At 28.4% G+C, this 27,583-nt stretch overlaps 2 protein-coding genes across 2 annotated transcripts in view; one reads left to right on the forward strand and one right to left on the reverse strand.

The window, feature by feature from the left end:
* LOC139901879 (uncharacterized) overlaps nt 1–20,195 on the forward strand; it is a 56,216-nt gene extending 36,021 nt beyond the window's left edge. The window contains exon 4 of the mRNA XM_071884549.1: nt 20,116–20,195. Within this exon, the coding sequence (XP_071740650.1) occupies nt 20,116–20,195 (80 nt within the window). The remainder of the gene's footprint in view (nt 1–20,115) is intronic.
* A 108-nt stretch (nt 20,196–20,303) lies between these two features.
* On the reverse strand, nt 20,304–22,689 carry LOC139901880 (uncharacterized). The gene is made up of 4 exons (XM_071884550.1): nt 22,392–22,689; nt 21,946–22,229; nt 21,072–21,497; nt 20,304–20,363 (listed from the first exon to the last, which is right to left on the reverse strand). Exons 1-4 carry the CDS (start codon nt 22,687–22,689, stop codon nt 20,304–20,306), a joined length of 1,068 nt encoding a protein of 355 aa, XP_071740651.1.
* Nucleotides 22,690–27,583: the final 4,894 nt, after the last annotated feature.

A 27,583-nucleotide genomic window follows, 5' to 3' on the forward strand; every position in this document is an offset into this window, starting at 1 on the left:
TTTCTTAACATGTTGGAAACATTTAATCATATAAATATCAATCTCAGTTAATATATATAAACATGGAAAAGTTCGGGTCACTACAAGGGATACACTAATAATATATAAAAGTTAAGTTATGAGTGCTCAAGTATCAATATTAAGATTCAATATTGCAGGAAAAGTACGTAGACGCAATGATGATGATAAACACTAGTTTGACTCACGAGCAATACTCCCGAACCATACCCATAACCTCTATAGCTATAACCCATAATTTCCTTAGCTCTATCCCGCTAGAAAAACAATTTCAAAATCACTCGGACAGCACTCCGTCGTAATATTTTATGTATACTAATAATATCTTGAAATAATACGGAGTAAATATATATATGTAAATCGATTGAGAGAGTTTAGAGAAAAATATTTTCAAGTTTCTATGAAATAATAAAACCTATTGAATTCTATTTATAATAGATTTTTGAATTATTAAAGTGAATTATTAAAGTATGAATTATTAAAGTGAATTATTAAAGTATGAATTATTAAAGTGAATTATTAAATTATGAATTATTAAAGTGAATTATTAAAGTATGAATTATTAAAGTGAATTATTAAAGTATGAATTATTAAAGTGAATTATTAAAGTTAAAGTAAAGTAAAAATAAAGTAAAAGTAAAGTTTAAGTATAGTAAAAGTATAAAAGTATGTACGTATAATACGCGTATAAATATATATAATATTAATTTAAATCGTTATATATATTTAATATAAATATCGTTATCTTTATCCTACTGGTTAAGTAATGAGTTGTCAAAAGTGGTTCTAGATATTTATAAAAGTTATATATGTTTTAATAATAATGTTCTTTTTAAACTGAAAACGTTTTTGTACGTTTGAAACTAAATCAAATAAATATGATAATTTTATTTTCCAAAACTAAATATATTTAAGAATCATTTTGTTTAAAGGTTAAAATAATGGAAATCGTTATATCATAAAACGTTTTAGAAAAGTAGAATCATATATATTCATAATAGGTTTCAAGTTTTTAAATTACAGTCTGTTGGTGAAGCATGCGATAAAGTTCAAAGGTTAAATAAATGTATGAAATCATCTTAATGAAAAATATCGAGTTACATAACTTGTTGATATCCAACATCTAAGTTATTTACACTCCACGTTCTTATTTATAAATCACTTTACCATTTTCCGAATGTTGTCAAAAAGAATAGATTTCTTAAATCACAGTGGACCTCATAACATAGACCTGTAATCATATCACAATGTATCTGATAAATCAATCATTTGATATTATCTTCTAATTCCATCGATAAACATATTGAAACAAATACATTCATGTAAAGTATTATACGTTTAATACTTTATTAATATTCTCAAGTTATAATATATATATATATATATATATATATATATATACATAAATATACATATTTATTTATATAAAACGGTTCGTGAATCGTTGGAATTTGGTCGAGGTTATAATGAATGTATGAACACAATTTAAAATTCTTGAGATTTAACTTAACAAACTTTGCTTATCGTGTCGGAATAATATAAAGATAAAGTTTAAATTTGGTTGGAAATATCCGGGTTGTCACAGTACCTACCCGTTAAAGAAATTTCATCCCAAAATTTGAATGGGATGGTCATGGCTGACAATAAGTATGTTTTCATGACATATACGAGTTGGAAATTAGAGTTTTATTATCATCAAGTAATATAGATAAAGCAATTTGATTTCTGTGAAGAGTACGAGTGAAGTTATCACAAAAGAATGAAATAAGTAAATGCACATTCTTTTCAACCATTGACATAGTCACGGTTGATTTCCGGAATTCAAGGAATTTAGAGAAAATCTTCGTAATAATATTTGGTTCTTCGGTAATTAAGGAAGTTAGGATCAGCTTTGATTAAATGCGATAATCTGTTTTGATTGCTCTGTCGGATATTTTACTATATATCCACCCCTTCGTTTCCTTATTTCCACAACTCACACCTTTTATTCTTTCTCCCTCAATTCATACTTTATAGCATTCGCTAATATGCTCCATCCAGTTCTGATTCTTGATATACTCCTAACTTTCATATCTGTCATTCTTCTTTTTCATCTGCCACCGAAAGAATCTATTTACTTCTACTATACTCTTGGTTTTATAGTGTTTTTAGTTCTCCCATGTCTTTATATTGCTATATGCATCGATATATATGGTTTGTAATTTCTGGGTTGTTGTTGGGTTTTATATCTTCCCTTATACTTCAAAGTCCCTGCTTCTGTCTTCTATAATCATTGTCATCCACAGTTAATACTCCCTCCTATTTGCTGCGATTTATACTCCAATTTCTATTTTGGAGCTTTGTCCTTTCGTTTCTTCTTCTTGCGATTAAGCATCGCTTGTAATGGTCCATAATTCGTAGATATAAATTTCGGAATGAACATTGTTAATGTTCTAAGAAGGAAATGGTAATGGCACGGTCTTGATTTGTTAAATTACCAGAATACCCTGGAAAAAACCGAATCATCAAGAAATATTTTCTTAATATTTTAGAGGTTAAATAGAATACAAGAGTCGTGTAACATGGCACATGATGATGTTATGATCTGTGAATCATCACGTTCCATTTAAAAACTTAGCATGACTTACTGTAATATAATCACGTTGATCAAGTGTCATTATATTATACTAACTCATACTTCGGTTCCCAACACTACTTCAATAGTATACATATTTTAAATTCGAATTTTTCAGAATTTAGAAACTAAAATAGTTTCTTTTATGATGTAACACAGATAGCGCAAAGAGATAAATGATTTCGAATAACAATAGTTATGAAGATATCTTCAGAAACATTGAAGATATTTATAATGAAAGATATGATGATATCTTAGAATATCTAAGATCAGAGGATGATGAAGAATATTATTCACAAGGGTTTAGAGTCAGGAGTAAGGTAATTGATAATAATTTCAGCAGACACTGAATCATTTGGATTCTTTGAAGGCGGGTTTAGTCTTTGTGATTTGTCCATAGCCTCCTTCATGGTTTGCTTAATCCGTTTTTCAGTTCCAAACCTTCTCTTTTTCTGAGTATTTTCAACACACTATCCTTTATTATCAAACTTTTGACTGTTAAGGTCGTTTACAGTTTTTGCTGCTTCATCAGCATTTTCCAAACTTCGGAGAACTAGTTCGCAGTTTAGGGTGTTTTTCAGAAACTTCACATTCAAAGTATATAAGTCTAGGAGATAGACGTAATATATACACCTATAACCGTTAGCGGAGACATACTGCAAGATTTCAAAATACTAATTACTGATTCCCAGTAATTGGAATGACAATTCTTGTTACAAGATGCGGATGAGTAAATGATGGGGTTTCGATAAATATAATGACTTTTCGGAAAGTCAAAGATCAGTGAAGTTGTTGGTAAGTTTATTTCTAATGTGGTGAGACATAAAAGGTTCTCTGGTAACAATGACGAAAGGGCAACATCTATATCAAGGTTATAATAAGACTGTTTCAACTGAAAATTCGAAGTTGACTTGCTGAAGCTGTGACAAAACTGACTAATTTGAAAAGGAATCGCAAAGTTATTTTTACTAATAAATGCCAAAGGGTCTGACACGGATACGTGTTAAATTATGACTCTTGTTTCGAGAGCTTTTCAGATGCAAGACTGTGGTTAATATGTGGTTGGATCATCATCTCGATTGTTTATTATTTGAAGTGTCTTCAGGAATTTCGAAGGGTTTTGAACACAGATTGTAATCGTTAATATACATATGATGTTCTAACACAGTTTTGAAGTCAAAGTATAGCTTGTGAAAGATGTAAGGATTTAAGAGTGATGATTTTGGTCATATCTTGAGTTGAATTCTGAGATTTCAAAATCAGAATATGTAATTAAATTTTGAATGAGTATGGTTGTTTTGATTTCTATAAAAGAATGTATATTGTTGTGAAAGTAGGGAGTATAATGGATGATTTGCTGAATCAGATTCGAAGAATGTAACATATTAATTGTGAATTTACATATCTCTCGGGTATTACCTACCCGTTAAAAAAAATTTCACAATTAATATTTTGTACAAAAGAATTTTATTACAGTATTTATGAAAATATATATGTATATTTTCTTCAGATGTAACATAGATTTAATGAGTTAATGTTAAATTAAACTCATTTGATTTACGGTTGTAACTAGAATTGAATATCCCTAAAGGCTTTAAAAATTTCATAACTTTTACGGAGTATTTCTTTAATGACATTGAAATTATGAATCAATACTTCGTTATTTGTTGATGTATGATGTTCGGTTCGTGGAATTCTTGTGAATTTCGCAAAGTACGAATGATGTTATTTGAAAAGTTTCGAGTACATCTGTGAAGACCCGTCCTAATCCATCCGGACGAAGTCCATATCGATTATAAACGATTCACAACAGTTGATTACATCGCGAGGTACTTGACCTCTATATGATACATTTTACAAACATTGCATTCGTTTTTGAAAAGACAATCTTTCATTACATCGAAAGTTGACAGGCATGCATACCATTTCATAATATATCCAACTATAATTGACTTAATAATAATCTTGATGAACTCGACGACTCGAATGCAACGTCTTTTGAAATATGCCATGAATGACTCCAAGTAATATCTATAACATGAGCAAATGCACAGCGGAAGATTTCTTTCGTACCTGAGAATAAACATGCTTTCAAGTATCAACCAAAAGGTTGGTGAGTTCATTAGTTTAACATAAATAATCATTTCCATCATTTTAATAGACCACAAGATTTCATATTTTCATTTCTCATAAACATACGTCCCTTGCATAGAGACAAAAATATCATTCATATGGATTGAACACCTGGTAACCGACATTCACAATATGCATATAAGAATATCCCCATCATTCCGGGATCCTCCTTCGGACATGATATAAATTTCGAAGTACTAAAGCATCCAGTACTTTGGATAGGGCTTGTTGGGCCCGATAGATCTATCTTTAGAGTTCGCGTCAATTAGGGTGTCTGTTCCCTAATTCTTAGATTACCAGACTTAATAAAAAGGGGCATATTCGATTTCGATAATTCAACCATATAATGTAGTTTCGATTACTTGTGTCTATTTCGTAAAACATTTATAAAAACAGCGCATGTATTCTCAGTCCCAAAAATATATATTGCAAAAGCCTTTAAAAATGGAGCAAATGAAACTCACGCATATAAATATTGCAAAACAGTTAATAAAGCATTTTGCATGTATTCTCAGCCCAAAAATGTAAAGAGTAAAAGGGATTCAAATGAAACTCACGCATATAAATATTGTAAAACAGTTAATAAAGCATTTGCATGTATTCTCAGCCCAATAATGTAAAGAGTAAAAGGGAATCAAATGAAACTCACATATGTAAATATTGTAAAATAGTTAATAAAGCATTTGCATGTATTCTCAGCCCAAAAATGTAAAGAGTAAAAGGAGCAAATGAAACTCACCTAATGTATTTTGTAGTAAAAATACATAGAACGACATTGAACAAGTATAGGATTGGCCTCGGATTCACGAACCTATATCATTTGGATATTTATTAATACACATAATTGTAACTGAACAAATTTATCTATTATATCATTAATTTTATATATAATGTATATTTAATTTGTGTATATTTTCATAATGGTTAATATTTATATAGTTATATTAATATATCCATATTTATATACATAATTGTTTAAATGTTATATTTAAAAATCGATAGTTTATTATTTGTATGTATTTATATAGATAATGTTAATAGGTTTGATATATATATATAGTTATGTGGAAATTTAATATAATTATAGTATATGTAACAAATATATTTTAGATACAAAAATATTTACCTGTTTAAAAGATAGTTTTGATAATAATAACAAATGGTAACTAATACATACATTATTAATAGTAACAGCAATAATTAATGTTCGTAGTACTTAATAATAATTAATCATTCTGATACTCAATGATAATATCCTAATCATAATAATACTTTTATCAATATTACTAATACTAATAATAATGACACTAATAATATTTAATTAAGTTACTTGGTAACAAAATGATAATAATATTAATATTATTTATAAGTTGTAATTTTATTCATAATAATAATTAACACTTATTCTAGCATTACTAATAATAATAATTTTAATACTTGTAATAATAATAATTTCGATAATGATATTAATACAAATCCTAAATGATAATAATAATACTTTTAAAAATGCTAATGTTTAATAATAATATCAATCATCAATAATAACAATAATAACAATGACAATAACAATCTATAATAATAATAATAATAATAATAATAATAATAATAATAATAATAATAATAATAATAATAATAATAATAATAATAATAATAATTTTTAATAAAGGAACTACCTCAAAAATCAGTTTACAAAAAATATAATGCCATCCGCCGGGCTCGAACCCGCGACCTCCCGGTAACACATACACACCTCCAACCAATGGACCAAGCTTGCTTTCCTGATTAAACTCTCTAATCCGATTAATTTAACCCGTTTTCCTTTAACCCTTTCCTCTTCAATTTCTCAAATCATACGACAGGGGATTCTCAATCAAACGTATGATTACAAAATTTAAATGGTTTTAGAATTCATAAATAACCAGAACTATTAGAGTTCCATTTGAATTAGTTTAAACAGAAACAAAAATAAATAAATAAAAGGTCGCTGAACAGAAAGAAGAAAGAAAAAATATATGTTCTTGAACTCATAATTACTTTTCGAATTTGAGAGTGTTTTAGACAAAACTTGTAACATGAAAAAGGTTCCAAATCCTCATTAGAAACTTTCCGAAAAATCAATTTAAATTGAAACATCATAAGGAATACGAATTTTGTTATGAACATATTCGTTTGACTTTTGAAATTATACCTTTGACTTCAAAATTCGTACTCGATAGGATGAATTGGAAATTGAGCCTTTGCAGTTAGTTTTAGAAAAAGAATCCTTACAAGACTGCGTTATTACATTTTAAAATTTGATTCGAATAAAAGGTTTTGGATAATTGATAGAAGAACAGGGGGATACGAGAGAAGAAGAAAACAATTTCTGTTTATTTTAGCAGATAACAATCGACACTTGTTGTTTATGATTGATATTGAAGATGTATAAATCAACTATTTTCCTAATGACTCTTAAACTGATCGATTTATATGGTGAAAGTGATATCAAATTTTCAATCAGACATCGCAGTCAGGAAAAAAAATAAAAATAAACAAGAGGTGAAAATAATTGCTAACAGAAATTGGACTGGTTCTTGTGATTGGATTCTGATTTGTACCAACGATTGAGATGTTTAACAAAGTAGAGGATTCAAACAAAAATCACGTATAGTAATTGATTATGATGCGTAACTGATTCTATTTACCTATATCGGATTTCGTAAATTTTAGTATATATTTGTTATTAATAAATAGATAAGTATAATTATAATAATACTAATGTATAATAATAATTATTAATAATAATATTAACAACTATGATAATAATATTTATTAATCACAATTTTAAGAATAATATGCTATAAATAATTAATTAATAATGATAATAATTATTATAAAGGTGTTAAAAATAATATTTTAAATGATATATCAATAATAATCATAATATAACAAATCCATTATATCAAGTTTCATAATTAGGTATAATAATAATAGCACTGTTATTAATGTTAAATACATATTCTAATAATAGTAAAGAAAGTAATAATAATATTATTAGTAAGAAAAATGACAAGTTAAATGCGTTAAGTTTCATATCTATATGTTATCTATAATAATATAACTAATACAAAGATTAACCAGTAATGATAGTGTTCATAGTAATACTAATAATAACATTGATAGTAAAATACTAATACAAATTTTAATAATAATGGAATACTAATAATATTAATAATAATAATGTCTAATAATAATACTAATATTAATATTAATAATAATAATAATGAACGTAATAATAATATAATAACTATAATTAAATTTGTAATTACAATTAATATATTAATATTATAATTTACTAACTACATTATATTTACTTTATTATATAATTACTTTTATTGAATATTTCTTATTCGTAAGATTACAATATATTAGAGATCATATATATAGATTCATTTTAATAACAACTTGATTATTTTGTATCATATTTTATATGTCTAAATCTATTGTTCAGATTATATTTTATTATTTGTAACCATTATATATACATACATTTATATTTATATACATATATATATATATATATATATATATATATATATATATATATATATATTAATATATACATATTTACTAACAACAATTGTTCGTGAATCGTCGAGCATAGTCAAAGGGTAATTGATGACATGAATATAGATTTTAAAACTTTCGAGACTCAACATTACAGATTTTGCTTATCGTGTCGGAATTATATAAAGATTAAAGTTTAAATTTGGTCGGAAATTCCCGGGTCATCACAGTACCTACCCGTTAAAGAAATTTCGTCCCGAAATTTGAGTGAGGTCGTCATGGCTAACAATAAATATGTTTTCCTGATGAATATGAGCTGATAAATAGAGTTTTATCATTATTGAATAATTTGGATAAAACGATTCGATTACTCGAAGCGTACGAGTGAAGCTATCACAAAAGAGTGAAATGAATAAATGAAGTTTTGTTTTAACTTCTAACCTTGCCTTGGTTGAATTCCAGAATTCAAGGAATTTAGAGAAAATCTTCGAAATCTAAAAGATTTGATTCTTCGGCGAGTAAGGAAATTAAGATCTCTATAATTAAATACGGTGATCTGCCTCGATTACTGTGTCTGATATTTCCATTATAAATTAAGCTCTTCCGTTCCATTATTCTCACCATTCCCATACTCTTCTCCTTAGTTTATACATCCAAAATATTGTGGAAATGATTAATCCAGTTCTAATCCTTGTCCTTATCCTTACTATCCTAACAATCATTCTCCTTTTCTAACTTCCACCCGAGGAATCTGCTTACTTCTACTTTGCTCTTGGGGTTATAGTGATTTTAATTCTCCCGTGTCTTTATGTTACGATAAACATTGATATACACGGTTTGTAATTTATGCGTTGTTATCGGGCTTTATATCTCTCCTTATATTTCAATGTCCCCCTTTCTGTTTCCTATAATCATTGTCATCCATAGTTAATACTCCCTCCTATTTGCTGCGATTTATACTCCAATTTCTATTTCAGAGCTTTGTCCCTTCGTTTCTTCTTCTGGCGATTTGGCATCTCTTGTAGTGGTCTAGAATTCGCAGATATAAGTTTCAGAATGAACATTATTAATGTTCTAAATAAAAAGGAACGTAATAGCACGATTTGATTTGTCAAATTACCAGATTCACTGAGAATAGAACTATCAAGAATATACTTTCTTGATATGTTCAGAAATTAAGCAGAATCACAGAGTTATGTAACATGGTACATGATGACGTTATGATCTGTGAATCATCACGTCCCATCAGAAACTCAGCATGACTTACTGTAATATAATCACGTTGATCAAGTGTCATTATATTATACTAACTCATGCATCAATTCCCAACATTACTTCAATAACATTCATATTTTAAGCTCGAAAGTTTATAGAATATAGAAACTAACAGTTTCTATATGATGTAATACTTATAGCACGAAGAGATTAATGATTTCAGATAAGAATAGTTTTAAAAATATCTCCAGAAATATGGAGGATATTTATAATGAAAAATACGATAATATCTCGGAATATCTAAGATCAGAGGATGATAGAAACTATTGTCTGCAAGGGTTTAGAGTAAGGAGCAAGATATTCACTAAAAATTTTAGCAGACATTGAATCATTTAGATTCTTTGAAGTCAAACTTATTCTTTGTGATTTGTCTACGGCTTTCTTCATAGTTTCGCATAATCTGCTTTTCGGTACTAAATTTTCTATTGAATGTTTCCAATATAATGATACACAGGAAGCACGAAGAGGTATATAATTTTGGACGAGAATATTTATGAAAATATCCTCAGAAATATCGAAGATATTGATGATGATATTTTGGAATTTCTAAGTTCGAGGGTTGATGGAGAAAGATTTTCCGCAAGATTTTAACATGACTTCGGAGCAAGATATTCTCTAAAGATTTCAACGGATCCAGAATTATCTGGATTCTTTGAATATAGGGTATGGTCCTTGTATTTGTCCTTGGTCTCCTTCATGGTTAACTTTATCCGTTTTCCAGTTCCAACATTTCTGAGCTTTTCCAACATTCAAAGTATCGATTCGTAAACTGGGTGCCTTTTCAAAATTTCAGAATTGAAGATCGTAATTCTAGGAGATAATTGGTATCTACAAGGCGTATGACATTGGTGCTCGTAGGACAGATTGTAAAGTTGAGGTTTACGACGCGGTTGTGGTTGGGGGTGTAATGGTACTATTGGCGTTGATGATGGTAGTACTGGTTATGCTGCTGGTGTTTGTAACCTTTGCACAATATTCTCCAAAGCCACTACCCTAGCGCGAAGCTCGTTGACTTATTCTATTACACCGAGGTGATTGTCGGTTAGGACGAGTGGATAAATAAAATCTAGAATTTGATGTAGTATATAATCGTGACGAGATACTCTGGAAATGAGAGAGAAAATGGTGTTTCGGACAGGTTCGCCGGTAAGTGCTTCAGGTTTTTCGCCAAGAGGGAAATGTGGTGGATGGAAAGGATCGCCTTCTTCTTGTCTCCAATGATTGAGGAGGCTACGAACCCATCCCCAATTCATCCAAAATAGATGATGGCTGATTGGTTGATCCATTCCAGTCACACTGCTTTCGGAGCTTGAGTGGGATTCCATATCGGAATTCGAGGGACTTGAACTAATGACAAATTCCATTTCGTTCGATTGAATAAAGGATTTTTCGATATGAAATGATTTTCCGGCTATCGGGTGGTATTCTAATTACATAGAATAACTATATATATAGCGCAAAAGATTTCGTAGATTACGGAGGAATTTACGGGATATGTCAGGCAAAGTTTACAGTAACAGATATGCTAAGATATGAATTTTGTCTATACACTATTCATGCAATCAATGCAGCAAGACGTGTCTAGACTAAGAATGATAAGCAGGCAATTTTCGACAAAAATGATAGGCAAAACTTTTGACAATGCAGACGCGGTCGAAGTTCAGACTCACTAATGCATCCTAATGACTATCAGTTAGACACACTAATGCAGACCTGGTTCGCTAAGACCACCGCTCTGATACCAACTGAAAGGACCCGTTCATATACATTATAAACGATTCACAATAGTTGATTACATCGCAAGGTATTTGACCTCTATATGATACATTTTACAAACATTGCATTCGTTTTTAAAAGACAAACTTTATTCACTTCAAAAGTTGACGACATGCATACCATTTTATAATATCCAACTATAAATGATCTAATCTGTCATTTACTTAATCATAATCTTTATTGAACTCAATGACTTGAATGCAACGTCTTTTGAAATATGCCATGAACGACTTCAAGTAATATCTCTAAAATGAGCAAATGCACAGCGGAAGATTTCTTTCATACCTGAGAATAAACATGCTTTCAAGTGTCAACCAAAAGGTTGGTGAGTTCATTAGTTTATCATAAACGATCATTTTTATCATTTTAATAGACCACAAGATTTTCATTTCTCATAAATACACATCTCATATCAGGCATTTCGCAAACTGCATAGAGATAAAAATCATTCATATGGACTGAACGCCTGGTAACCGATATTAACTTAATGCATAGAATATCCCCAAAACAGAACCTCTCGTCTGTATAATAATCTCGAAGTACTAAAGCATTCGTATCCCGAATGGGACTTGTCAAGGTCCACAGATCTATCTTTAGGATTCGCGTCAATCAGGGGCCATTTCCCTAAATTCTTATGTTACCAAACTTGAAGGGCGATATTCGGTTTAATAATCCAATCATAGAATGTAATATTAAGTACTTGTGTCTATTTCGTAAAGCAGTTGTAAAAGCAGCGCATGTATTCTCAGTCCCAAAAATATATATTGCAAAAACATTTAAAAAGGGAGCAAATGAAACTCACAATACTGTATTTTGTAGTAAAAATACATATGACGTCATTGAACAAGTGCAATGTTAGCCTTGGATTCACGAACCTATATTAATTATATATATTTATATGTTTGATCAATATCTGTCTAAAAATTTAGGTCAAGTCGTAGTGTATCACAATCCTAATGCTCGAGACTAAATATGCAAAAGTCAACAAAAATCATATTGACCAAAATGTCTTCTAAAATTTATACATGATTATTATATAGTTTAAATATAGTCGTTTTATTTATTTAAATATTTTTAATAGATTTTATTAAAGTGAATAATATAGTTCTTTTATTAATAAATAAAATTTTATATTAAAATTTATATAATAAAAATATACTTTTATATATCTTAAGTAATAAAATTTATAAAGTTCATTTAATATCATAAAAATAATATAATAGGTATTATTAATGTAATTATATTATACGTAGTATAATATCTTTGTATCACATATTTATTTGATAAAATAATATTGATAATAATAATAATAATAATAATAATAATAATAAGTAAAAGTTGTATTATTTTGTAATAATAATTATTATTCTACTAATAAAAATAACAATAATTATATTTTCTAAAAATGATAAAATGATAATTTTTATTAACAATAGTACTAAAATGATAATAATAATGATGTTTCATATTAATAATGATATTTTTATTAAAAATAATAATTTTAGTAAAAATGATAGTTTTAATATTAATAATACTTTTAATAATAATAATAGTAAAATAATGAAAATGGTATTTTTCCTTTAAATCAATATCTTACCATATCTTAATTTCATCATGATACTCATACTCATTATTTCCTAATCGCTTCGTTTAATAGCTTTTAGTCGTCTTTTATATCGCGTTCATATTAATAATAATAATAGTAATCATAATAATTAGATGTTACTAATATTAGTTTTAATTATAATAATACTAATAATATAATATTAATGATAATAATAATAATAATAATAATAATAATAATAATAATAATAATAATAATAATAATAATAATTATAACCTTAACGATAATAACGATAGTAATAATAATAAAAATAACAATAATATCTTTTATTAATAACGACAATGATAATAATAATAATAATTATAATAATAATAATAATAATAATAACAATAATAATAATAATAATAATAATAATAATAATAATAATAATAATAATAATAATAATAATAATAATAATAATAATAATTAGATTATAACAACGATAATAACGACTATAATAATAATCATTTTTAATAATAATACAAAAATTCAATTGACTTTAACTTCTAAACCGTTCATCGAAACCATTCGATATCTAAATGAAAAGTTCTCAATTTTTCGCTAGCTTTCCAATGACATGCATATCATATACCTTATCTTAATAGCATATGTATTTAATTCAAGATTCGACATAACCTATCTAACGACAATAACGAACGTATAAGCATGCATAATCCTATACTCGAGCACTAGTCAGAGATACACTAATAATATATAAAAGTTAAGTTATGAGTGCTCACGTATCAATATTAAAATTCAATATTGCAGGAAAAGTACGTAGACGCAACGAAGATGATAAACACTAGTTTGACTCACGAGCAATACTCCCGAACCATACCCATAACCTCCATAGCTATAACCCATAATTTCCTTAGCTCTATCCCGCTAGAAAAACAATTTCAAAATCACTCGGACAGCACTCCGTCGTAATATTTTATGTATACTAATAATATCTTGAAATAATACGGAGTAAATATATATATGTAAATCGATTGAGAGAGTTTAGAGAAAAATATTTTCAAGTTTGTATGAAATAATGAAACCTATTGAATTCTATTTATAATAGATTTTTGAATTATTAAAGTGAATTATTAAAGTATGAATTATTAAAGTGAATTATTAAAGTATGAATTATTAAAGTATGAATTATTAAAGTGAATTATTAAAGTTAAAGTAAAGTAAAAATAAAGTAAATGTAAAGTTTAAGTATAGTAAAAGTATAAAAATATGTACGTATAATATGCGTATAAATATATATAATATTAATTTAAATCGTTATATATATTTAATATAAATATCGTTATCTTTATCATACTGGTTAAGTAATGAGTTGTCAAAAGTGGTTCTAGATATTTATAAAAGTTATATATGTTTTAATAATAATGTTCTTTTTAAACTGAAAACGTTTTTGTACATTTAAAACGAAATCAAATAAATATGATAATTTTGTTTTCCAAAACTAAATATATTTAAGAATCATTTTGTTTAAAGGTTAAAATAATGGAAATCGTTATATCATAAAATGTTTTAGAAAAGTAGAATCATATATATTCATAATAGGTTTCAAGTTTTTAAATTATAGTCTGTTGGTGAAGCATGCGATAAAGTTCAAAGGTTAAATAAACGTATGAAATCATCTTAATAAAAAATTTCGAGTTACTTAACTTGTCGATATCCAACATCTAAGTTATTTACACTCCACGTTCTTACTTATAAATCACTTTACCATTTTCCGAATGTTGTCAAAAAGAATAGATTTCTTAAATCACAGTGGACCTCATAACATAGACCCGTAATCATATCACAATGTATCTGATAAATCAATCATTTGATATTATCTTCTAATTCCATCGATAAACATATTGAATCAAATACATTCATGTAAAGTATTATACGTTTAATACTTTATTAATATTCTCAAGTTATAATATATATATATATACATATATATATACATATTTATTTATATAAAACGGTTCGTGAATCGTTGGAATTTGGTCGAGGTTATAATGAATGTATGAACACAATTTAAAATTCTTGAGATTTAACTTAACAAACTTTGCTTATCGTGTCGGAATAATATAAAGATAAAGTTTAAATTTGGTTGAAAATTTCCGGGTTGTCACAATATGCCATGAATGACTTCAAGTAATATTCTTAAAATGAGCTAATGCACAGCGGAAGATTTCTTTCATACCTGAGAATAAACATGCTTTAAAGTGTCAACCAAAAGGTTGGTGAGTCCATTAGTTTATCATAAATAATCATTTCATAATTTTTAATAGACCACAAGATTTCATATTTCCATTTCTCATAAACATGCATAGAGACAAAAATTATTCATATGGATTGAACACCTGGTAACCGACATTAACAAGATGCATATAAGAATATCCCCTATCATTCTGGGAAATCCTTCTGACATGATATAATACAACATCGAAGTACTAAAGCATCCGGTACTTTGGATGGGGTTCGTCGGGCCCATAGATCTATCTTTAGGATTCGCGTCAATTAGGCGTGCACTAATTCTCAAAATTAGTGATGTTCCCTAATTCTTAGGCTACCAAGCTAAAAGGGGCATATTCGGCTTCGATCATTCAACCATATAATGCAGTTTCGATTACTTGTGTCTATTTTGTAAAACAGTTATAAAAATTGCGCATGTATTCTCAGCCCAAAAAATATAAAAGGGTAAAAAGGTAAATGAAACTCACCTAATGTATTTTGTAGTAAAAATACATATAACGACATTGAATAACTGAACAAAGCAAGGTTGGCCTCGAATTCACGAACCTATATCATTCATATATGTATTAAAACTTATTCTTGTATTCGGATAAATATATATATATATATATATATATATATATATATATATATATATATATATATATATATATATATATATATATTATTAGTGATGTTATTTATATATATATATATATATATATATATATATACTAATTTATAAGTTTCATTATTTATTTATATTTTCATTTTATATATATAAATGTTAATATAGTTAAGTTAGGTCTACTAAGTATATTTATATATATAAGATCTTTATTTTTATACTTATAATCTTAATAACGTCGTTAAAACTTTTATTTTAGTAATCATAATTATTTTATTAATAAAAATATAGATAATATTGATAATAATAATAAGGTTAGTTTTAATAAGAGTAAAATAATAATTTTAACACAAATGATAATAATGAAAACATTTTTTAATATAATAGTCATATTGGTAATAATAATGATCATAATTATAATAATACTTATGTTACTACTAATAACAATAATGGTACTAAAATGATACTATGGTTAATATTTATGAAAACAATAATAAATTATATTATTTTCATAATAATTATAATATCAATAATCATAATCATAAAAATGATAATAATACTAAAATGATAAATTAATAATAATAATAATAATAATAATAATAATAATAATAATAATAAAAATAATAATAATAATAATAATAATAATAATAATAATAATAATAATAATAATAATAATAATAATAATAATAATAATAATAATAATAATAATAATAATAATAATTTTGATAGTGGTACTAATACTAATCCTAAATGATAATAATAATACTTACAATAATATTAGTAGTAAAAATAATAGCAGTCTTAATGTTAATACTACTGATTTTAATAATAATTATAGTTATGATAATAATAATAACAACAATTTTGCTACTTATAATAATAATTATAATACTAATAAGAACAATAACAATAATAATCATAATAACAATTATTATTATCATAATAATAATAATAATAATAATAATAATAATAATAATAATAATAATAATAATAATAATAATAATAATAATAATAATAATAATAATAATAATAATAATAATAATACTAAAAAAAGTTACTACCTTAAAGGCTCAAAAAGATAGCAAACCGCCTAAGCCAGGACTCGAACCCGAGACCTCTCGTTCACCTAGCCCACTGCCTAACCATCAAGCTATGTTTGTTTTTCTGTTTATAATTACCCCGTATAATATTTAACCCTTATATCTTCTGTTTATACTTCTACCTCTTCTTCTTCATAACTGCATCGACCAGAACCATCATCCATCAAAACAACAAATTTCAAAACGGTTTTTAGGTTCTTCAAAATAATTAGATTCATCAATAATTAATGATTGTATTATTAGAAAACGAAATAAATAAAAAAAATAAAAAATATGACCTGCTATATATCGCTGAGGTAAAAAAAAAATCCAATCTTCAATCTTGATTTTAAGAACGTTATAGCACCAAGTTTCTACATGAATTATGTTCTAAATACATCCTTTAATCTTTAGGAATTCTTAATTTATCCAAAAACAAATCACAGAATTCGAATTTGATGGATTAACGATTGTTGACTTTTTGCTTCAAAAAGATTTGACTCGAAAATCAAACTTCTATACGATGAATTGGACTATGAAATTTGACAGATAGCTTGAGAAGAAAATTCTAAACACGACTGCATTTACACATTTTTAAAATTGATTCAAAATCGGGTTATTGCAAAAAAAAATACGTGTACAGGGGAGTAACAAGGTTTTTCTTCATTTTCTGATTAAATTCGACTGGTTAGGGACTGTAAATGATCTCAATGACTTGTGATAGATAAAGGGGGTATAAGTCGACGGGTATTATTAACAATTGTGAGAATGCGTTTGATTTGTAGCAAGAAGAGTTCAACAGGTTCATTATTAGAAAAGTAAAAGAATATATAAAAAAAAAGTGGTGTACCATTCTCAACTGAATTTGTTACTTTGTGATTAGCTGGGAATCAAATGGTACTAGTTTGCTGTAGATAAATTGGATCCAGCAGACAAATTTAAAAGAGCAGATGTTGATAGCTAACTAAACTGTAATATCTATTATAATTTATATATAATTAATATTAATAATTAACAAATACACATATAAAAATAATACTAATAATAATAATAAAAATAACCAACAATAATATTAACAAGTATAATGGCAATTATTAACAATATTGTTAGTAATGATATTAATATTATTAATGATAATAATAATAATAATAAGTTGTATTATAATAATATCAATAATTTGATAATTTAATAATTTTTAGTTATACTGACTATACTCATAATATTAATAATAATGTTATTAATGACAATAATAGTTACTAATACTAATAATAATAATAATAATAATAATAATAATAATAATAATAATAATAATAATAATAATAATAATAATAATAATAATAATAATAATAAGGATAACTATAGTAATATTGATAATTATTAATGATAATGTAACAATAATATCTATTAATAATACAATTTATAATTAAGGTATAACATGTTACATTTTTCCAATTTTTATATAATAATATTAATACTATAGATAATGATAAGAAAATAATGATAATTATATTATAACAAATATATCGTTAAATTACAATTATATATTACATGATAACATATGTTGAATATTTAATGTTTATTTGTTTTCACAATACTTCATTATTCTGTTTAATATATTATGTTTTATTATATCAAATTATTATACATACATATATATCTATACATTTATTTACAATCAATTGTTCGTGAATCATCGACGATGGTCAAAGTCTTAAGTGTATCCATGTAAACAGTTTAAAGATTTTGATATTCAATTAAATAGACTTTGCTTATCATGTCGAAATCAAATAAAGATTAAGTTTAAATTTGGTCGAAAATTTTCGGCTCGTCATATTTGGCAAGCGGTTGAATGGGTTTGCGAGTACCTCATTTGGAAAAATCGTAATTGTACGGTGTTTGGCTGTAGTTCGTGGTCTCCATCTTTGGCGCTTAATGAAATTCAATCCAAATCTTTTGAATGGGTTTCACATCGATCGAAAGTAAAAAAGCTTGATTGGTTTGCTTGGTTAAGTTCCCCGAAAACATATTTGTCGTAATAGTCTCATAGTTTGTATCGGGGTTGCCTCCTTTGCAACCCCATGTAGTTTGTGTTGTATTAATGTTATATCTCTTCTGTTTGTATCGGAGGTGAAGCATCCAAGTTGTGTATCGTGTAATTTATCATTGAGTAATAAAAATTGTCTTGCTTTTCAAAAAAAAAAAAAATAGATAGAAGATTATTATTATCCGTATATATTCAACTCTTATCTATCTATATAACTAGCCACTTGTGTTACTCGTGTATAGCTACGAGTTACTATTACTATGCTTAACAAAATAAAAAAATATATATTAAACTAATCATACTTATAAATATACTCCATTCGTCTCAAATCTAATGTTAATTATTCTATTTTGAAATGTCTCAAATTAATTGTTCATTTACATAAACCAAAAAGAATAATATGATAAAGTTCTTTTATGTCCCTACTTTTTATATGTAAGATAAATGGATATGTAATAAGTAAATGGTAGAACTTGAAAGTTAATAAATAAGTACATGTATCGTTCAAAAAAAAAAAAAATACATGTGACAGTCAATTTTTTCTTAAATTGTGTGTTGTTTGTCTAGTAACAATACATTTAGGGGACGAGTTTTTACACATTTAAATGCAACAAATTACATGCTAATGTCAATTAATGTTCATATCATTAACAAACATATGTTCATTACCACATATAAATGTTAAATTATTAATTATATGAAATGGTCACGTGTTCACAAATATATATGCACATGCGAACGAGAAATTATATATTTGATTATATAGGTAAAATATAAATTTTTTCAAACTATTTAATGTTTATTCTTACTCTCCATCAATATTTATGGGTGATTCAATGTGAAAATTTTTGTAAATTAAAAGTTTCGTAGTTCTCGCCCTTTTTATGATTCTCGTTTAACTTTTAACTATATATATAAATAAATATATATATATATATATATATATATATATATATATAATGAGAATAGAAAATATTAAGATAAATAAATTAGGAGTAATAAAATTATAAAAATCGTAGAATATTACTTCCTCCATCTCATTAATAGTCCACATATAAAACACACACAGTTTAAGAAAAAGTGACTGTCGTACTTAAATAAAGCAAGGGTACAAAAGTACTGTAACAAATTTTTTTTTTTTTTTTTTTTTTTTTTTTTTTGTTGGCGAAGAAGATACTCTAACAAATTATTCTTTTCTACTTAAAAAGTGGACTATTAATTTAGGGGGGAAAAAAAAAAAAAAAGGTTAGAATACTAATATGAAAAAGAGAGTAATTTGTAAAGTTTTGTACGGAGCATTGTGTTACTCCGTAAAAAGCAGTCATCAATTTCAAGGGTTGTAAAAGACATATATACCCTTAACCATGAATGAGTGTAGCCACATGACCTAACGTTCGTCCTCGTTGGATGGGGACCGACTACAACAGTTTGCAGTTTATAAGCTATAAAAGCAATGTACAAACCGTATTGCACAAATAACAACAACAAAGCAGGCACACGTAAAGTACATCTGTTATAGCGTCACTGCATAAATCTATGGATTTTAATTTGACTCATGGTCAAATACAATTAAAATAAGTTGTGGGGTCATTTCTGACATTTTGTGTCTCTCCCAAAATAAAGGGTCAGGATTTTGCATTGGTATAATAATTTGCTTAAATTATCACTTTAATACAACGTATGATACGATACGATGATTGTGAGGTTTTTCTTTTTGGAAAAGCAACAATTCGATTAGATAAATCGCAAAGTTACATCTCAAAGGTTTCTATGCTAATCAAATAAGCCGTTAAGCTAACATATACAAATATTACACGAAATAATTACATAACTAGTGATTGAGGATTATGTAGCCAAGAATGTCAATCGATTTATAATGTCTTGCATCTTTTCACGATCCACTCGAAAGTTTTAATTTGTATCTCACATAGTGCAACCGGAGAGGTCCAACATTTTTTGTTAAAGACCATTTGGTTTCGGTTCCACCATATGAGGTAGCAACAAATCCAAAGAACCGTTTGCCAAATCTTGGAACCCGAATCCGACATTGTAACACTTGAAGAGCCTTGAAGAATCTCGCACAAGATAGCCGAAGAGAACACATTTAACCCCCACCATTTGAATACCTTTTCCCAAATCTCGAACACATGTTTACAAAAGAGCAAGGCGTGGTCAATCGATTCCACCCCGTCGTCACAAAGAGGGCAACGCACGGAGTGGAAATCAATCACACGTTTTTCAAGCTCAATTAAAGTTGGGATACGTTTTTTTCTCAATCTCCATACGAAAACTTCAACCTTCTTTGGAACCAAACTATTTCTCAATGATTCTACCACATTGGGACCTACAATTAATAACATTGAGCCGATTAAAAAACGGAGTCTCTTTATTGTGAAAAGCCCATTGTTCGAGCCTTCCCAACGCCAAGAGTCGCTTTTTTCTGGAACAAGGCAACAATTAAAGACCGCTGTTGTTAGACCCGAGAGTTCTGCATCAGTTCGGCTGCTCGGAACCCGCACCCATTCCAAATTCCCGCACCACGTTGAACCATTCTATACACATCGATCCGCAACCGTCGCATTAGGCTTTGATTCTAGCTTGAATAGTCTTTTGAAACTGTTACATAGAGGCGTGTCCCCCACCCACGTATCGTACCAAAAAGAAGTACCCGAACCATTTCCTATGACTTTGACAAAAGACTTTGAAAAAGGGACCCCGATATCGTCGATCTTCGCACATGTTTTAACTATATTCACCCAAGTAGAATTATTTGTAGAACATGATAATTTATCGAATTCACCCAACCCACCCGATGACCCATAAATGCTCGAAATGACTTTGACACACAAGGAGGTGGTTTCAGTTTTGAACCTCCACCACCACTTGCCAATCAAAGCTAAATTTTTGCTTTTCAAGGAACTCAAATTTAACCACCCACCCCCCCCCCCCCCCCCCCCTCTCCCCCTCCCCATAAGGTAGTAGCTACTCATCCCAATTTACCCAAGCAATTTTAGAATCTTTTCCCAACCCGCCCCCAAATAAAGAGCGTCTCACACTTTCAAGTTTATTTATCACACAAGGCGGGGCACGGTAGAGCGAGAAGAAGTACAAAGAGAGATTATTTAGCACCGATTTAACAAGAGTCACACGACCACCAAAAGAAACCAAACATGCCTTCCAATCCGAAAGACGTTTTTCAAATTTTTCTATTACCGGTTTCCAGCTACTCAACTTTTTCATGTTTACACCGATTGGAAGACCAAGATAATTAAAGGGGAGCGAGCCTATGTTACAATCAAAACACTTGGCCATATATGAAATCTCATGATGATCTACACCTAAACTGAATAAGTTACTTCTTCGATAATTTATTTTAAGCCCCGAAGTGAGTTCAAAACATTTGAGAAGTTTCATGAGATTTCGAATATTTTGAGGATTTCAATCACCTAAATAAATCTTGTCATCCGCATATTGAAGATGCGAGATACAAACTTTATCCTTGCCAATTTCAACACCCGAGAATAGCTTGTTACTAACCGCGATCTTTGTTAAAGCATTTAAACCCTCGGCGGCGAGAATAAATAGAAAAGGAGAAAGGGGATCTCCTTGCCTAACACTTCTACCTAGTTTGAATTCTAAAGTTGGTGACCCGTTAACAAGAATTGAGATTGAAGCGAATTTAAGACAAGAAAGTATCCATTGCCGCCATTTCACACCGAACCCCATGAAACTCATAACCTCCATTAGAAATAACCAACTCAAGCTATCAAACACTTTTTCGAAATCAACTTTAAAGATAAGACACTTTGATTTTTTTGCTTTATATAATCAGTAGTCTCATTTGCAATAAGAACCCCGTCCAAAATGTTTCTTCCTTTTATGAACGCACTTTGCTCGAAACCCACAAGATTTGGGATAACTTTCCTGAGCCAGTTCGAGAGCATTTTGGAAACTATCTTATAATAGCTACCAATAAGACTTATAGGTCTATACTCATTCAAGGAGTTCGGATCCGTAACTTTAGGAATAAGAGTAATAAATGGCGCGTTGCACCCCTTTGATATCTTACCATTTTCCCAAAAACGTTGAATAGCATTTACCAAGTCACCTTTTATTGTATCCCAATAGTTTTTATAAAAACTCAAATTGAAACCATCGGGACCCGGCGCTTTTGTACTACCACATTCTTTAATCTCTTTCCAAACTTCCTTTTCGCAAAATGGTAGTTCTAGGTCATTGGCTTCTGAATCAGTGAGATGGAATAGATAAGGCCCAGCATGATTCAGCCCACTTGTAAAGACCCGTCCTTATCCACCTGGACAAAGTCTTCAACATTTGGTCCCATTGCGATGATCGATTCCAAGTAATATCCTTAAAATGAGCAAATGCACAGCGGAAGACTTAATTCATACCTGAGAATAAACATGCTTAAAAGTGTCAACTAAAAGGTTGGTGAGTTCATAAGTTTATCATAACAATCATTTCAATATATTAATAGACCACAAGATTTCCGTTTATAAATATATGTACACTCGCAAGTGTATAAAAGTATTCTATAAGTTGTAGGCACCTAGTAACAAGCCTTAACGTTCATGTTTTACCCTCTGAAGTACACCAGATCAGGTGTGTTTAAAATAACCTCGAAGTACTAAAGCATCCCATAGTCAGGATGGGGTTTGTCAGGCCCAATAGATCTATCTTTAGGATTCGCGCCTACCGTACATAGACAAGTAGTTTAATGTTACCAAGCTAAGGGTAAATTTCTGGTTTAAACCCACATAGAATTAGTTTTAGTACTTGTGCCTATTTCGTAAAACATTTATAAAACAGCGCATGTATTCTCAGCCCAAAAATATACATAAAAAGGGAGTAATGAAACTCACCGTAATGTATTTTGTAGTAAAAATACATATGACTATATTGAACAATGCAGGGTTGGCCTCGGATTCACGAACCTATATCATTTGTATTTTTATTAATATATATATATATATATATATATATATATATATATATATATATATATATATATATATATATATATATAGTTGTAATCGAATAATATATATACATATACATATATATATATATATAATTTATTAGTTATATTCTTTTTATATTAAATATATATAAGTTTCATATATTCTTTTTGTATATAAAAGATATTAAATTCTGTTATGTTATACGTATTAAATATATTTTTTTTTTTTTAAAAAATATCATTTGTTTGCTAATAAAAATAGTAATTAGTACCCTTTAATAATAACAAAACTAATACTTGTAATAATAATAATAATAATAATAATAATAATAATAATAATAATAATGATGATAATAATAATAATAATAATAATAATAATAATAATAATAATAATAATAATAATAATAATAATTAAAAATCAAATTTGCTACCTTCCAAATAGCTTCCTAAGAAAAAAATACTTGTCACCGCCCGGGCTTGAACTCGAGACCTCTCTTCCACACAAACGCTCCTAACCGTCAATCCCTATCCGTTTTCTTATTATTATCATGACTCAGATATATATAAGCTATTCTCTGTTTTCAATCCGAAAAGTTCCAAACACATTTGGCCCAACAGACTCATTTGGTACCCAATTAGAAACCCACGGCCCAATGTAATAATAGAAGATTTCGACAGCCCAATAGTAGGAAATCACGGCCCAAAACAGGAATTCGCTAAGCCTGTTGTTTTAAAAAAATAAAAGAAGAAGCTGCTGTATGTGAGAATCGAACACAGGACCATTCGCTTAACAAACACGTCATGAACCAACTGTACTAATCTGTTTTTGTGTTTTATTTTAATTCTCATATATATCTAACCCGTAATCATCTGTTTCATCATCTTCATTTTCTTAAATTCATCATCATCGTGATTCTCTAATATCACAGACATCGAACAACATCACTACCTCTCCATCATATCTCTCTTCATCAACCTCGTTATCATCTTCTTCGTCATGTCATCACAATAAACAGAAGTAACCACAAAGTGGTGATTGATGGCGATGTTCATGTGGTGGTTACAGGTGATTTGGTTCGTCATTAACAGCAAGCACCGTGTACAATTTGTTGTTGATGGGTTTCAATAAAAATGGTGATAAATGGAGGTGGTGAAGTGGTAGTTTAAGGTGGTGGTCAACGGTTGTTATAGTTCCGGTTGCAACAGGCATGTTAACAGTCACTTTAACAGTGATCTGAACATGGGTGAATCAACTGGAAACAGAAAGGAGAGAGAGAGAAGTGAGAGAGAAGTTGAAGCTGTAACAGTAGCGAATGGTGGTGATGCAACGACACATAAAAAAATTTAAAACGTTGTGATGGTGGTTTCTCAACTTAATTAGGAAAAGAATGGTAGGAAATGGGGTTTTAACGAAGAAGAAGAGGAGAGATGGACGGGAGAGAGAAAGATCGTGATCATGGTGGCTCAAGGGTGGGAGACCGTGATGGTCATGGTGGTTGTGGTGATGATGAAGAAGGTGATGAGATGGGTGTTGTGGTGTTCGAAGGACGATGGTGACTGTGGTTGTTGTTGGTGGTGATCGGTAACCGGTGGTCTAGAAGGTTGATCGATGAGGTGATGTCAGGTTGAGGTTAGAGATATATATCTCTTGTATATGTAAGTATATGTATATAAGATACATGAAGTGAATGGCAATATATATCATAATTATATTACTCTGTATAATTAGTATGTAAAGGACTAATCAAAAACAGTAAAATAATTCAATCAAACATACAGTAATCTTAATTATTACTTAATGAATTATTCAAAGTATCACGGATCTATTAAATATAGTCTGCCGACACTCTTACTCGGATTGTGATAACGTGGTCCATTGCTAAACAGTTACGGATAAAAGTATTCCTAAAAATCTCAAACTTTTAGGTTAGATATAATTAATTATTTCACTCATTAACTGTTTGAATCCTGATCAAAAAGGTTCGTCTATAATTTATTTTTAATTCCAATTAATCTGTACGGAGTATTAAAATTCAACTTATCAAAGTAAAAAAAATATTTTTAATAACTCTAAACTTTACATAACTTAATTATAGATCAATATTTAATTCCAACTTCTCATAAGTTCGAATCTTAAACTTGTTTAATATCGTTCATAAAAATTGACTGTCATTCGAGCTCGGTCTCAACTAAAAATTTAATATTATTAAAATTAATAAAATAGATTCTAAATATGTTTTTAGTAAAGCTAAAATTGATACAACCTATATTCGGATCATCGTTTATTCTAAAATCACATAAGTTCATTTTTAACTCGTTTAATACCGATGAGATGATAACTGAGTGTCCTTGTCGTTTACAAAATAAATTCGAAACCACATATATATATATTTAATATACTTCATTTATATATATATATATATATATATAGATATATTTTAAATAATAACTTTTATCTATTATTATTAGTTTACATAATTAATTCTAACAATTACGATATATAATATTTCATTTTAAATATATGTATACATATTTACAAGTAATCATAACGTGAGTCGTCGGGAATTGTCAAAGGTCAAATGATATCATGAAAATAGTTCAAAATTTTTGAGACTAATCCTAAAAGACTTGGCTTATCTTGTCAAAAATATAATATCGTATCGAGAGTTTGGTTTAAAATTAGTCGGAATTTTCCAGGTCGTGACAGTACCTACCCGTTAAAGAAATTTCGTCCCGAAATTTGAGTGAGGTCGTCATGGCTAACAATAAAAATGTTTTCATGACGAATATGAGTTGACAAAATAAGGTTTTATCAACATTGAGTAATATTGATAAAAAAAAAATTAAGTTACTCGAAGCGTATGAGTGAAGCTGTGAAGTAATTAGAGGTTCGTTTTAACTTTTGACGTAGTCACTGTTGAATTCCGGAATTCAAGGAATTTAAAGAAACCTTCTAATCAGAAAGAAAATGTAATCGCACGTTTTATTAGCAAACTGTCGGAGTTACAGAAGAACAGAAATATCAAGGAAATATTTCCGTGATATGCTTAGAGCTTAAGTAGAATGAAAGAGTCGTGTAACATGGCACATGATGAGGACTGTGAATCATCATCACGTTCCATTAGAAATTCAGCATGACTTACTGTAATATAATCACGTTGGTCAAGCGCATTATATTATACTAACTCATGCTTCAGTTCCCAACACTTCTCCACAATTCATTCATAATTTATACTTAGACTTTACAGAAGTTTCCAATATAATGGAATTCAGAAATACAAAGAGGTAAATAATTTCAGACAAGAATATTTATGAGAATATCCTCAGAAATACCGAACATATTTATGATGATTTTTTTTTTTTGGAATTTCTAAGTTCGAAGGGTGATGAAGAAAGATTTTCCGCAAGATTTTAATACGACTTTGGAACAAGATATCCTCTAAAGATTTCGGTGGATCCAGAATTACCTAGATTCTTTGAATATAGGGTTTAGTCCTTGTATTTATCCTTGGTTTCTTTCATGGTGTGCTCAATTAAATTTTCAGTACCAAATTTTCTATCGAGCGTTCCTAACACTTCCTTATTTATCATCAACTTTTGGCCATTAAGACCATCTACGACATGCTGCTTCGTCAGCTTTTTCAAAGTTAACGGATC

Source organism: Rutidosis leptorrhynchoides, chromosome 3 (assembly GCF_046630445.1).
Source record: "Rutidosis leptorrhynchoides isolate AG116_Rl617_1_P2 chromosome 3, CSIRO_AGI_Rlap_v1, whole genome shotgun sequence".
NCBI classification, from domain to species: domain Eukaryota; kingdom Viridiplantae; phylum Streptophyta; class Magnoliopsida; order Asterales; family Asteraceae; genus Rutidosis; species Rutidosis leptorrhynchoides.

What these genes read in the sequence shown, in the direction of transcription:
- LOC139901880 (XM_071884550.1), bottom strand. Translation starts at nt 22,689, where the DNA reads ATGGAGGTTATGAGTTTCATGGGGTTCGGTGTGAAATGGCGGCAATGG. An exon ending in GGATGACAAGATTTATTTAG is followed by an intron (nt 22,230 to 22,391) that starts GTGATTGAAATC and finishes ATTGTAACATAG; the next exon opens with GCTCGCTCCCCTTTAATTAT. An exon ending in TGTTCGAGATTTGGGAAAAG is followed by an intron (nt 20,364 to 21,071) that starts GTATTCAAATGG and finishes AAACTGTTGTAG; the next exon opens with TCGGTCCCCATCCAACGAGG.